The sequence below is a fragment of the Lycium ferocissimum genome, chromosome 3 (genome assembly GCF_029784015.1).
Source record: "Lycium ferocissimum isolate CSIRO_LF1 chromosome 3, AGI_CSIRO_Lferr_CH_V1, whole genome shotgun sequence".
Lineage (NCBI taxonomy): Eukaryota > Viridiplantae > Streptophyta > Magnoliopsida > Solanales > Solanaceae > Lycium > Lycium ferocissimum.
In genome coordinates, this window is record NC_081344.1 from 40469575 (window position 1) to 40484065 (window position 14491).

A 14491-nucleotide genomic window follows, 5' to 3' on the forward strand; every position below is an offset into this window, starting at 1 on the left:
TCTTGGTTATGTTAAGAGCATGCATTATTTATTTTGGTGATCATTGGGACCAGTTCTTTCCCTTAGCGGAGTTTGCGCACAACAACAGGTATCATTCCAGTATCGATATGGCACCGTTCGAGGCTTTGTATGGTAGGAGGTACCTTTCTCCTATTGGGTGGTTTGATGCTTTTGAGTTTGCCCATGGGGCACAGATTTGTTGAGAGAATCCATGGACAAAGTGAAGCTTATTCAGGAAAAGCTTCTAGCAGCCCAGAGTCGACAGAAGATGTATGCGGATCGAAAGGTTCGGGAGTTAGAGTTTATGGAGGATGAGCAGGTTCTTTTGAAGATTTCACCCATGAAGGGTGTTATGCGATTTGGGAAGAGGGGCAACGAGAGCCGGAGGTACCTTAGCACATTTGAGGTTCTCCATCGAGTTGGAGAGGTTGCTTATGAGTTGGCTTTGCCACCAAGCTTGTCAGGTGTTCCTCCAGTTTTCCACGTGTCCATGTTGAAAGAGTACCATTCTGATGGTTCATATATCGTTCATTGGGATTCTGTGTTGCTTGATAAAAATCTGTCGTACAAGGAGGAGCCTATAGCGATTCTAGATAGGCAGGTTAGGAAGCTAAGGTCTAAAGAGATTGCTTCTGTTAAAATTTAATGAAAGCCTTATCCTGTTAAGGCTACTTAGGAGGTCGAGTCTGATATGCGTGAGAGATATTCCCAGTTGTTTGCTAACTCAGGTACTTTTCCCCTATTTCTAGTCCTTGTCGCTCGAGGACGAGCGATTGTTTAATTAGTATCTGATGTAACGACCCGATTGGTCGTTATAGTGCTATCGATCCTTTTACCCATGTTGACCCTTTCCCGAGGACATCGGGCGAGTTTTAGTGTGACTTTTGGAAGTTTGAACCTTAAAGTTTGATATGTTTGTCTCTAAGTTGACTTTTGGGTAAACAGAACTTTTTCAAAATTTTGTCTATTCCGAGAGCTCCGGATGACCGTTTATGACTTGGTGAGTCTTTTGGTTTGGTTCCCAGGGTCCTTGGGAGCGTTTTTGGGACTTGGGTTGGAAACTTGACTTTGGGCCATTGGGGGTTGACTTGGTCAAATAGAGCTCCGTTGAAAATTCGAGGCCACGGATGAGTTCGTAGCACATTTTTATATGTGTTTGCATGTTTGTTTTATATCTGTGGGGCCTCGTGTGATAGTCAGATTTTGGGTTTAATCTTGTCAAAAACCAGGATTTTCTTATGTAGAGTTAGTGATCGTTGGAGAAAGCATGTAAACCTTCGGGTATGGAGTTTAGGACGGAATACTTAGGTTGGTATTTTTGTGGACTATGGCTTGTCGCCTTATTGTGTTCTATTGAGTTGTTGCCTTATTTTGATTTGTTAGCTTATCACCACATGACTGATTCTACAATTGATGATTAGTGATTGCCTTATGATTTAGAGATCATATTCATCACTGTTGAGGTCGTTGGAAGGGAAAATAAGGTGTTGATATTGATATTGTGATTGAGATATGTGTCCATGTGTGGCACGATTGATTCTTGTATTCTTGTTGGCATTGTTATCATGCATACACTCATTTATACATATTAACGGGTTGCGCACCATAACACTTACTTGGATTGGGTTGCACCTATCGTAACATTGACTGGGATTGAGTTGCATGTTCCGCAACATTGACTATTGGATCGGGCTGTGTGCCACAGCTGGTACATGGACCTAGCGGTCCCTCATGGATCATGACTGTCGGGGTGACGAGATATTTCCTCCCAAAGTGTGTGTGTATCAGTGTTTTAAAAGGCATTTTCGGGGCGAGCCCCGGGGCTAGCCCTGGGGCGGGGCGTACCAAAAATGCCCTGGGACAATGGGTCGGGGCGAAAGTCCCAAAATGCGTACGCCCAGCAATTCGGGGCGTACGCCCGGGCGTTTGGGGCAAGTTTTTTTTGTTGGGGCGTGTTGGGGCGTAAGCCCAGAAAACTTCTTCAAACAAAAACGAAATTTGTTAAATAAGTCCTTAGTATAATGCCCAAATTCTCAAAAGTCAACATATAATTACTCAAATATTTTAAAAAGGAACTGAAACATTAAATTTAAAAGTCAAGACCTTTTTTTATTGCTAGAATGCCTAATATATGTTCTTTTCCAATTATTTATCTTGTCTTCTACTATCTCAAAAAAGTAACGAGCAGTCACTTGTACTTGTAAGTAGCGTATAATAGATTGTTCTAATTAGTTTTTTTGTGGGGGTGGAGCATATATATATATATATATCACTTATTTATAGTTTTCTTCAATTTTTTACGCTATTTCACCTATTTAAAAGTATTTATTATAATTATATTATTTTATAAAATACTAAAAATTAAAACCCCATGGGGCTTACGCCCCGTGCCTCGAGGCTTACGCCTCACTGAGGCAGACGTAAAACGCCTCGCCTTACGCCCTCGCCTTTTAAAACACTGGTGCGTATCACTGCATTTGCATTGAATTCATCTCATATTTACATATGGTATTGTACTTGGACTTGACTGTTGATCATATGGTGATATTTGGACTTGATAGTGGTTCTTGAGACTATACTTCGGACTTATAGTTGATTTGAGAAGATATACTAGACTTGGTAATTTGGTACTGGATATTATATTTTTGGACTGTGTTGAGTTATATCTGATTGTGAGCATGTCTATCATTTAGTCTCTTCCTTATGCATATGTTATCTAACTGTTGTCAGCATATGATGCCTACTCAGTACGTGTTGTTATACTGATTCTACCTCACTACATTCTTTTCTGAGTGCAGTGTACGTGACTGGATTGACTTCCGTTCTTCGTGACTGAGTCCCGAGGCTGATTGACTAGCATTCTAGGGTGAGCACTTGGACGGATCCGCAGCCCTGATGTCTCCCCTCTTCTACTTGTCTTACTTGTTATTCTAAGACAGTATTTTGCTTATAGACTATGTATTCGTATCTCAGACTTATGGATTATTATAGTGGCTCTTGTACGGCCTAGAGCAGATTCTTGGGGATTGATGTATTATTCCGCACATACTTTATTTATCTATTTATGTTAGACTTATCATATATTCTAGTAATTGGGTTACATGTTTTTTGTTTGGGTTGTGATTAAGGGACGAGTTCTCCTACAAAGGTGGGATATGGTAGGTGCCCTCACGTTCCCCGAATTGGGACGTGACATGTGCTCCAGATTTTAAAGGAAATGGAGCTTTATCCAAGTTTTCAAAATGTGAGTTTTGGCTTGATTCAGTTGCATTTTTGGGTCACAGTTTGTCTACTGAAGGTATCGAAGTTTATCACAAGAAGTGTCACAACCCAAAATCCCAAATGGCTGTGAGGGCATGTCACGACCCAACCTGGGGGCCGCGACGAGCGCTCGGTGCTAGCCCACCCGGGCACCCCTTAACACACTTATACATCACATTCTAGGTGAGCCACATAATTATATCATACTTTTCATTCATCATCATTCTAATCTCATCGGGCAACAACATATCTATATCATCAATAACATCTATGCCCATATAAATGTACATGCGCCGACAAGGCGATCAAAATAACATCCCAAAATATAGGCCGGCAAGGCCGAACATGTCACGACCCAACCCCGTGGGCCGTGACTGGTGTCCTAACTGGACACCCATACGTGCCTATCCGATAGATCTGGCATAGTAACAGCTAATTCTGTTTAAACATACATAAATCCATACGGATATAAAATGCGGCGCATGAAATATACATACATGCTTAAACCTGTACAGAAGCCGTTAGGGCTATCATAATAAGCAAAACAGCTCAATTTGCAGACTCGTACTCACTTACCAAACCGTGACAATCCCACAACCCACGACATGTCTACGGAGCCTCTAATATACGAACGGGAATCGAGGAAGACGGGACGGGGCCCCGCCGTGCCCAAATAAGCATGTGTACAAAATGTATGACAAAGAAAGTATATACCAAAAGTGTAAGCTCCGATCAAGGGGAGCGACTCCAATCAACGAAACAGATATCCTACACTGGCGGCGTATCTCAAAGTGCGTCGGTACCTGTGGGCATGTAACACAGCCCCCGAAGAACAGGGGGTCAGTACGGAAATGTACCGAGTATGTAAAGCGGGAAAGTAACAAGTATAAACATAATCAAGGACAGGGAAACAGAAGTATAACTGACGAAGCTAGAATCAGAATCAGAAATACAAAGGGTAATACCTTATCCGAGACCTCAGAAAAACATGATGCCCAAAGGGTAAGTAATGCATATCAGATCATATGAGGTCATATAAACATGTGCCGTGTCCCGACCCTTTGATAAGGGACTCGGTAGGTAGAACTATGCATAACAGAATCATGTATCATGTGTGCAAATGACGTGTCCCGGCCCTTTATTAAGGGACTCGGTAATATGGAATCACACCTGTCAGAATCAAGTATCATACATACATAACGTGTCCCGGCCCTCTACTGCGGGTCTCGGTGGATAATAATCATGTGCCATCCTGGCCACCATTCCCGTATCATCATATCATAATCGTATACAAATAACGTGTCCCGGCCCGCAAGTACGAGGGACTCGGTGAATAATGCAGAGATGCGCGCACGAAAACATGTCCTGGCCCGGGCTCAGTGAAAAGACATATCATAGCTTGCACGAACAGAGCAGTGCAGAAACATATGCATATAAGTCCAGACTCAACAGACAAATCACATAAATAGTCATAATACGTACCTTTCGGATGCCATGACGGATTATGTCAAATCAGAGTTTCTGAGACTATTCGTACGTAGCAAATATATCATGGGACTTACAAAAGATTCAGAATGATCGTTCTTAAGCAGACGGAACAATACAAATGACATATCATTTCAAGGAAATCGGACGATACTCGTATAGGTATATGTATGCCCCTTTTTTTTTTGGGGATGGCACGATTACTTACTTCAGATCATGTTTTTAGGATCATAACTCATGTCAAGACATATCATAAACTCATCATATTCATTGCTCGACAACGGTACAATCATCAAAAGATTTCTTTAAACATTGTATAGAAATAAATCAATTAAAATCATAATAAGAGGTCTCGGATTCTATGGGCCCACCTCGGGTCGAATCGAGGCGGCGGGCATAAATTACGGACCATAGACTTTATAACAATCACTTAAAAGCGTTTGGGACAATCCAGGTCCATTGGGAAGGTTTCGTACATATAATTCATTTGGGCGACGATTTGTGAAGAAACAGGTTCAATCTTACTGAACGATTTGACGCTATTTCCAATCTTAGATTATGAGACGCAGAAGTGCAACCAAGGCTCACTCTCAAGCCTATTACACTCCGGACATGCCAAAGAAGGATAGGAAAGGCTTTACATACCTTCGATATGCCTTACGCTTGTCCAATCTTAATTCCCGTTTCGCCAAGAATCTGCAAATGGTCATCCTTACCAGTTACTATTCATGCAAGTTAACATTTCAACTTTAGTTACGTATTTGGCTACCGAAATTTCGGCAGCACCTCCCCTGTAAATATGACACCCCCGAGATTCAACTCGGCTCAAAACAACCAACATCAACCAACAACAACACCAAGAACATCAACCACCACAACATAATACAATATAACCTATTTAGTCATTTTTTCAACATAAAGTTATAACCCTCATTCCAACCTCGCGTTTCCAACTCAAATCCAATATTTTCACATTCATTATTCATCAAAGTCATTACAATACCATTAGGAAACATATCATAACATTTCTACAATATATACACAAGATATACAAATTATGCCAATTTTCCACCAAAGTCATAACTTATTCAATTCTTCCAATCTTTAACATATAAGTTCATAACACACTTCCATCTTCCAAATTCATCAACATTACTCACAATTTGCACCTTAAGCACTTCATTTTCATAATTTCATAAAATCATGCTAAGACAACATAAGCTTCCACATTCCATTTCTATGCAAACTTACATCATTTTTCCTACACTTACATTGCAAGGATCACAACTACACAACTAACACATTAAACCACATTAATTCCTTTCTATTCCAATTTCACTACATCACACGGCCATACCACATGTTTCTAACTTCAACCAAATTCATTCATCCTTCATTTACAATATAAATTCTACCATAACCACGACTAGAATATAACATAAAATTCAACACATCTTACTTATATAACCATGCACACTCACGGCTACATACATGCATGGACACCTACCATATAAACTTCTATATTTTTATAGTTTCCACTCATTTATACATACTACAACATAACCCAACCATCACAACATAATAGAAAGAGATTAATTCTTACCTTTTTTCCAATAAATTCTCCTTGCTACTACAACCACTTTCTTGCCAAACTAATTATACCAACTTGGAGAACACCTTGCACTTGCTATGAATACAAGAAGAACAAGATTTTTGGATTAACAATCAAGCTCCAAGAATTTTTTTCTTTTTCCTTTCTCTCTTTTTCTCCTCCAAGGCCGACGGCCACCTTTTGTTTTTCTCTCCTTGTCTTGTTTTAATTTCTTGAATTCTCTAGATGATCAAGTCCTTTATATGATTGATCACATGTTGGTCACATGATTTAATTTAATCATGGACTTGGGCCATTAAGTGGCCATGGCCGGCCACCCTTGCATGTTGGGCCTAAATTTTCTTCCTTTTTTTTTGAGCCCAACTCGTAGTAGTTCTCGTTTTATAATTCCCGAAACAAATTTCTAAAATTCCAAATTTTCCCTTAGGCCTTCTCCGACATCTTTGCGCCAATATGCTTCCATGAACAACATAGATATGTCAATTAAGATCAAAATATTAACTTATGACATACGAGTCACAATTGTTTCAAATTTTCCGAATAGGCGAAAATGCCGGATATAACAGAACATGTCTAACTATATACACAATGTCTATGAGCCTCTAATAAGGGTACATCATATCATAACATATGAGCGGGACAGAACCCCGCCGTGCCCATGAATATATACACAAAAGAATCTATACCAAAAGCTACAGCTCCGAATGAAATGGAGCTCTACTATGTAGTCCCCGAGAAAAATACAGCTATGGATCAAATCTGTCTCCCTGGTCACCTGCAGGCATGACGCAGCGTCCACAAATAAAAGGACGTCAGTACGAAGAATGTCCGAGTATGTAAAAGCATGATCAATATCAATATAGAAGCATAACGGATAACATATGAAATATCACAAGATGGGAGATAATAGCATCATCGTCATAGCACTTACCTGCTTTCCATAGGGACGTTCCATTTCTATTGCGTATTCGCGTACATACATTCATATTCTTACTCACTTACCTTTCGTATCTATTTTCGTATTCGTATTCATAACTACTATCATGCTCATGCTCGTATCATATACATAGCCCTTACTTGGCAATTACATGGTCTTAACACATCCGTACTCTAATTGATGTCATATACATAGCATAGTCATACTCATATAGATGTCATATACATAGCGTAGTCGTACTCATATAGATGTCATATACATAGCTTATTCGTACTCATATAGATGTCATATACATAGCTTACTATATAGCGTACCCGACCACGAAGGTTCGGTGTTTCACGTACCTGGCCCTACCAAGGCTCAGTGCCTGGCCCTACCAAGGCTCAGGGTTGTTCGTACCTGGCCCTACCAAGGCTCAGTGTTATTCGTACCCAACTGCAGTGGTGCGCGCGCGTCGTTATATATATATACATACATATATATTATATTCATTATATTCTACCCGGCCATAAAAGCTCGGTGTTTACAATAGCCTCTCATGGCACACATACATATTCATTGTATCCTACCCGACCGTATAAGCTCGGTGTTCATAGTAGCCTCTCGTGGGCACACATACATATAAGCTCCTATCTATCTTTAGCCTTTTTTACTATCGTCATTCATTACCTTCTATCATAGATATTACTCAAATGTATAAGGAACTTAGTACAATCGTATCATTTGAGCATCATAAGCTTAATAGCTTCTAGAGACCTCCTTTCATGCTCATGATCGTATCATATACATAGCCCTTACTTGGCACTTACATGGTCTTAACACATCCGTACTCTAATTGATGTTATATACATAGCATAGTCGTACTCATATAGATGTCATATACATAGCGTAGTCGTACTCATATAGATGTCATATACATAGCTTATTCGTACTCATATAGATGTCATATACATAACTTACTATATAGCGTACCCGACCAAGAAGTTCGGTGTTTCACGTACTTGGCCCTACCAAGGCTCGATTTTTGGCCCTACCAAGGCTCGGGGGTTGTTCGTACACAGCCTACCAAGGCTCAGTGTTATTCGTACCCAACTGCAGTGGTGCGCGCGCATCGTTATATATAGATATACATATATATTATATTCATTATATTCTACCCGGCCATATAAGCTCGGTGTTTACAATAGCCTCTCATGGTACACATACATATTCATTATATCCTACCCGGCCGTATAAGCTCGGCGTTCACAGTAGCCTCTCATGGGCACACATACATAGAAGCTCCTATCTATCTTTAGCCTTTTTACTATCGTCATTCATTACCTTCTATCCTTAGAGTATTACTCGTCATATAAGGAACTTAGTACAATCGCATCATTTGAGCATCATAAGCTTAATAGCTTCTGAGACAAAATCATTAGAGAACATCGTGGGCTCATAGAAGGAGAGATACTTGGCCAAAGAACCATGCCTTATGAAAGAAGGGTTGACCTTACATACCTTTTTAAATGCAACTATTCTATCACTCGAGCGTTCTTCTTCAAGGCTCACGTTCTACCTTCATTGAAGTGCATACTCATATTAGATACTAGATAGCTTAGCATTCATGACAAATTCTAGAGAAAATCGGACAGCATCCCCTTCATTTATACGACTTCCCTCGTATTACATATCAACTCCCAACACTAATAATAACGTTCACAATATCATTACAATAACTTTTAGTCATCTACCTTACTCTTACTTCACAATTCTCTTCACTTTATTCATAATCATAGTCATAACTTGACAATACGTTCATTTACATACAATATCGATTTCCATACTCTCACTATCGTTTATAACATGATCATATTCACAAAGCATCAAGAATCGTAACTCATTCCAAACATTTACTCAAAAGTGATACTATTCACACATTCATGACCCATTTCTTATATTCTTTTGTAATCCAAGTGTTTCAACTTCCAAATACTTCAAACAACATGGAAACATCATAAAACTTACCTTAGATAGTGTAGGATTGAAACTTGATGGCATATACCTCACTTGAGCAAAACCCTAGATTTTCCTTTGCTTGAATTTCTTGTTTTTGATGGACTTTAATGGGGTCTCTTACTTTGATTCACTTGGCTTGATGATAAGAACCTTTAATTTCCTTTGGATTCTTGTTCATGAAATATATATGAAGCCCTAGAGACTTTAGAGAGAAGTAGAGAGATGTTGGGAATGAAATAACGAAGTTGGAAACACATTTAAAGACTTGGAACATTTCAGCCCGTCGGGTGTTCCACGGACTGTTCCACGGTCCGTGGAACCCAGTGTTGTCCGTGAAGCTGGTCGTGGTTCACGACCAGCCAGTTGGCTTCTCTGCTGGTAGTTCCACGGACCCATCCACGGTCCGTGGAACATAATGCTAGCCGTGGAACCCAGCCGTGGAACTCACTGCTTCACCAAGTTTGATCCCGTCGTCTCTTTGATCTCCAATCCTTATGGAACCTTCTTAGCACTTGTTTATAACTTCATTAACAACCTAAGGGGAATTATAACTCCTTCCCAACACATCATTAAGTTGTCATCAACTTACTACTCATAAATCCTTTCCGATACTTATCACATACATGGCCTTCTCTTGGAAACTTTCTCCTCTAACGTCGAATGTCTTTCAAATCTTATTTAGAATCATAAGATGCTATTTCTTGCTTATTGAAACATCGTATACTTCGTATTCCTCATTAGCCTACTCACTGTGTATCAACGAAAATTTTTTCGAGGTGTAACAGGGCACCTATCCTAACCCATCGGTGAACCCTAAATTAAAAGAAAGTCTCAAACTATGAAATTAGGTGCAGAAATTAAAGGAAAACAACCCAACGTACTACATATGTCTTAATAACTTAAATATGAACAAGTATAAGTTCAACACTTTCCCAAGACCTGGAAGTCATAAGTACAAGAGCTATTAATCCAAAATACAAGTCTTAAAGTACTATATAACACTGTCTGAAATTGAGAAAGACAGAAAATAAAGATAGGAAAGAAGTCTCATGCTGGGGGACCATCATCAGCTCACCCTAGACTGCAAAGTATGCCTCAAAAACATCTCACCATCGACGCGTACTCAAATCCGAACCTGCACACAAAATATGCAGCAAGTGTAGAGTGAGTACGAGAAGCACGTGTACACCCAACAACATAGTGACCGACCCTAAGCTGTAGTGATAACGAGGGTTGATACTTTCGATACTCCTCTTCTTGCTTAGTTCATCTCAAGTTCACAGTTTATAGACATTAAACAAGCAAATGATGCAACCTCAACTCATTCAATACATTCAGTCCATCCTATCCTAAGTACAACCATGAAGAATCAGTCTTTTCATCAATTAAGGCAAGTATAAGTGTAAAGATCCCATCTTTAATCAATTAAGACAAGTTTAAGTGTCAAGATCCTATCTTTATATCCTCTAACACACATATGGCATAAAAACAAGTGAAACAAGCATAAATGGTATGAGATGTAAGGAAATGCATGTAATGCAAATGAATAGGATAGAATGCAGTGGCCATATGCACCTGTATACACACGCTCCTGTAGTAGGCATCACGTGATTCATGGGGGACTCATTTTTACCCCCCGAACTTGGGCCTAGACGTAACACTGCACCCAGTGCCTGACTACTTGTGATCGAGCGAACAACCTGGTTGACTAAATCAACATGTGGTATCATAACATACTGAAAGCAAAAAAATAAACTAACACATGCTGATATATTTAAAGTATGAATAATATAAATCAAAATGCCAAAATGCTAACATAAGTCTGAAGCATAAATTGTAGCCAACATGGCTTAACATGAAGAGCCTGCGACTCTATCTAACTGTCACTTAAGTCATGAAGCCTCTAATGAAGTACTAAAAACACTAACTATTACTGGGACAAGGCCCCCGGCATACCTGACTGTCTGCAAATACTGAAAGATTATAAAATAATGATAATGCCACGAAAGACTGGGGCTCACCAATCAGCTAATACTTGAAATCCTAACGAGCAGATTCGTCGTCCTGTAAATCGTTAACTACATCGCAAGATACAGGCCCCCGGCAAAAGCGACGTCAGTACATTTGAATTTCACTGGTATGTAAAGTAACTGAAAGAAAGAACTGTAAGTACTGAAACTGAACTGATAATTGATAACTGAAATGACCAAAAGAAGTAAAGATTTGAATACTTCCTATTCTGAATGAAGAATCACCTGTTTAACTGAAAACATAATATGTGTCCTCAAGCCCAATAATTTATGGCCTCCGGCCCAATATATATGAAAATATTTGTGGCCTCTGACCCAAGTATACGTATACATAAACTGTAGCCTCAGGCCCAAAATACAGGTGTTCAACATTAGAAAATTTATATAAAAGAATAGGGAATCATGATGAAAAGTACAATACTGACATACTGAGCAATGACTCACTGAGACATGTATTCATGAACTGGTTATGAGACTGAAGCTGTAACTATTTATAAACATGCTGAATGTTCTAGACTGAGACTCACGGGTTGTTACATCTTGGAAATTTCGTATCGTTGCATTATGAGAAGACTAATGCAAGCCTAAAGTGGGAATGAATCCCTTATAAGGTTAAGGAGGTCATTTTATAACTTTAAGTGTGTATCTTAAGGTTTTGGAGTCACAGGAATTGGCGAAAGTAAGTTCGTTGAAGGAATTGGAATTTGAGTCAGGTTTTGGGAAGATTTCGTATCATTTGAGTTATACATTGCTTAGAATTACCTTGAGAGGGAGATATATGGCCCCTTAGATGGTTAATGAATTTTTATATAAATGCCAAGAAGGTTCCATAAGGATTGGAGGTCAAACAAATCGAAAAGAACACTTTTCGCTGAAAATCGGAGTTTGTGGACCAGTTTGCTATCACAAACTGGCTGCAAGCTCATCAAAAGGGATGGCCTCACTTCCCAACCTCCTGCCTAAGGAGATGAGGGAGTTTTAGCCGCATATCAAATATGTTGAGCCGCAGCTCCACCGCAAATTGATGCGGGGAGGGAGGTGGGGGGGGGGGGGGGGCGGGCGCATATCATCTTTTTATATCAACCATCCACACTTATTTCCCCACACTTCTAGAGAGTCATTGAGATTTCTTTAAGGTTACATAACACTTCAAACCTTTCCATATCATCAAGAGAGAAGATCAACATCAAAACCCCAAAGATAATCCAAGGAAGATGATGGTTCTTGCTTCTCTCCAAAGTTGTGATGAACTTGATCTTGGAGGGAGTTGAGTAAGGTGAGGCTCCTCTATTATAAGGTATGTTATTCCTATTATTTACATGATTGAGTTGATGTAAAGGATTAGTAACTCTTGGAAAGGAAAAGAACTAAAGTGGAGAATCATAAAGTGTTAAAGTGAAAAAGATGACTATGAGATGAACTTGAAAAGGGCTTTTGAAAAAATTTGAGACTAAAATGAATATAAATTCTTGATGATGATATTGTGGATGTTTTTATTGTAGTTGGGAGATGTTTTGTAATATGGTGGAAGTCAATGAAATAGGGGAAGTGCTGCCCAAATTTTGTTAGCTCGTTAATTGCACTACTTTGAACTTAGAAGTGTTTTCAAGACTTAACCTTAGTGTGAATCCTCTTGAATGTAGATTTTGCGGACTTTGGAGGAGAACATTAGATAGTTAAGAAAACTTAAAGGTATGTAAGACTAACCCTTCTTTCTAAAGGCATGATTTCCTTATTGTGAATCCATTTAAGATATCTGAGATGTCCTATTCCTAGAAATGCTAGAAATTCATGTCTTTCAAGACTCTTAAGATATTGTTGATAAAAGTTCTTCATAGTGATGATGATAGTGATGGTGATACCTATAGTGATTCCAAAATAGAAATCGGGGGCTTACCGACTCAATGTCACCCCGATAGAGTTATAATGTTCCTTTTGGATACTCATGTATGTCATATGTGTAGTAGCTATTTTATGATACCGAGCTTATATCGCCCGGTATGATATCTATTGCACGCGCACCACTGCAGTTAGGTATGGACAGCACTGAGTCGTGTTATGGTTGGGTAAGGATGACACCGAACCTACATGGTCGGGTATGGTATCATTATATGTATATGTATATGTATGGAATGTTTTCTTTAGAGAAAGGTTAGGTAAGCATGATGAATGTCTCAAGAGGTATAAATGTTCCTTATATCTTATGTTATTCTTCATGATCTTATCATGTTACTATTCATGCCTTACATACTCAGTACATTGTTCGTACTGACATCTTTTTATTTGTGGACGCTGTGTTCATACCCACAGGTAGACAAGGAGACAGACCAGACCTTTAGGCTGCCTTGTCGGTGATTGTATAGGAGTGCTCCTTTTGATCCGGAGCTGCAATAGTTGGTATTATTCTTTTATACACCTATTTGGGCAAGGCGGGGTCCTGTCCTGTCTTTATGATATTACATACTCTTTGTAGAGGCTCATAAACATATGTATATAGCTAGATATCCCATAACCTTGTTAGTTCATATTTTGTATATCATTTTGATAGCCTTGTTGGCTTGTACATATGGGCATAGTTAATGATATTTATATAGATGCGCCTATGCTTGACGAAACTTATGTCAATTGGTTCATGGTAATTATAAGTTAGCCATGTGGCTCACCTAGATTTGATTATGAGAGTATGTTAATAGGTGCTTAGTGGGGTAGTTCCAGGTGTCGGTCATGGCCCTCTGGTTGGGTCGTGACAAAAGTGGTATTAAAGCAGTTCGTCCTAGGGTGTGTCTACGAGTCGTGTCTAGTAGAGTCTTGTTTATGGGTGTGAAGCGCAGGAAACTTATAAACAGGAGGTTGCGGGCATTTAGGATTGAATGACCTACTTCTTCATCGTAGATCATGCGATAGAGCCATGATATAAGAATTTTCATTTTCTTAACCGTACGTTATGTTTTCGGCGATGCCTGTGAAGGGAAAAGCTACTGTGACCCAAAAAGGCAAGACAGTGGCAGGTAGGAGGACTGAGCGGGTACCTCCGACAAATGTAGAGAAGGGCGAGTCTCATAATGAGGTTCCGTCTCGGTCCTCTCATTCACTGCCTACTTCAGAGGAGCATTAAGGAGTCTCAGATCCAGCTCCAGCACCCTCAGTTCCTCCACTAGATGCCTCAGG

The 14491-nt window shown here is 39.5% G+C and overlaps 1 protein-coding gene across 1 annotated transcript; it reads left to right on the top strand.

Annotated features, from left to right (window-relative positions):
• Positions 1-268: 268 nt before the first annotated feature.
• Positions 269-646, top strand: LOC132048876 (uncharacterized). Its single transcript, XM_059439560.1, has one exon. It carries the CDS (start codon positions 269-271, stop codon positions 644-646), a length of 378 nt encoding a protein of 125 aa, XP_059295543.1.
• Positions 647-14491: the final 13845 nt, after the last annotated feature.

Coding starts and splice junctions, on each gene's coding strand:
- LOC132048876 (XM_059439560.1), top strand. CDS start 269: ATGTATGCGGATCGAAAGGTTCGGGAGTTAGAGTTTATGGAGGATGAG.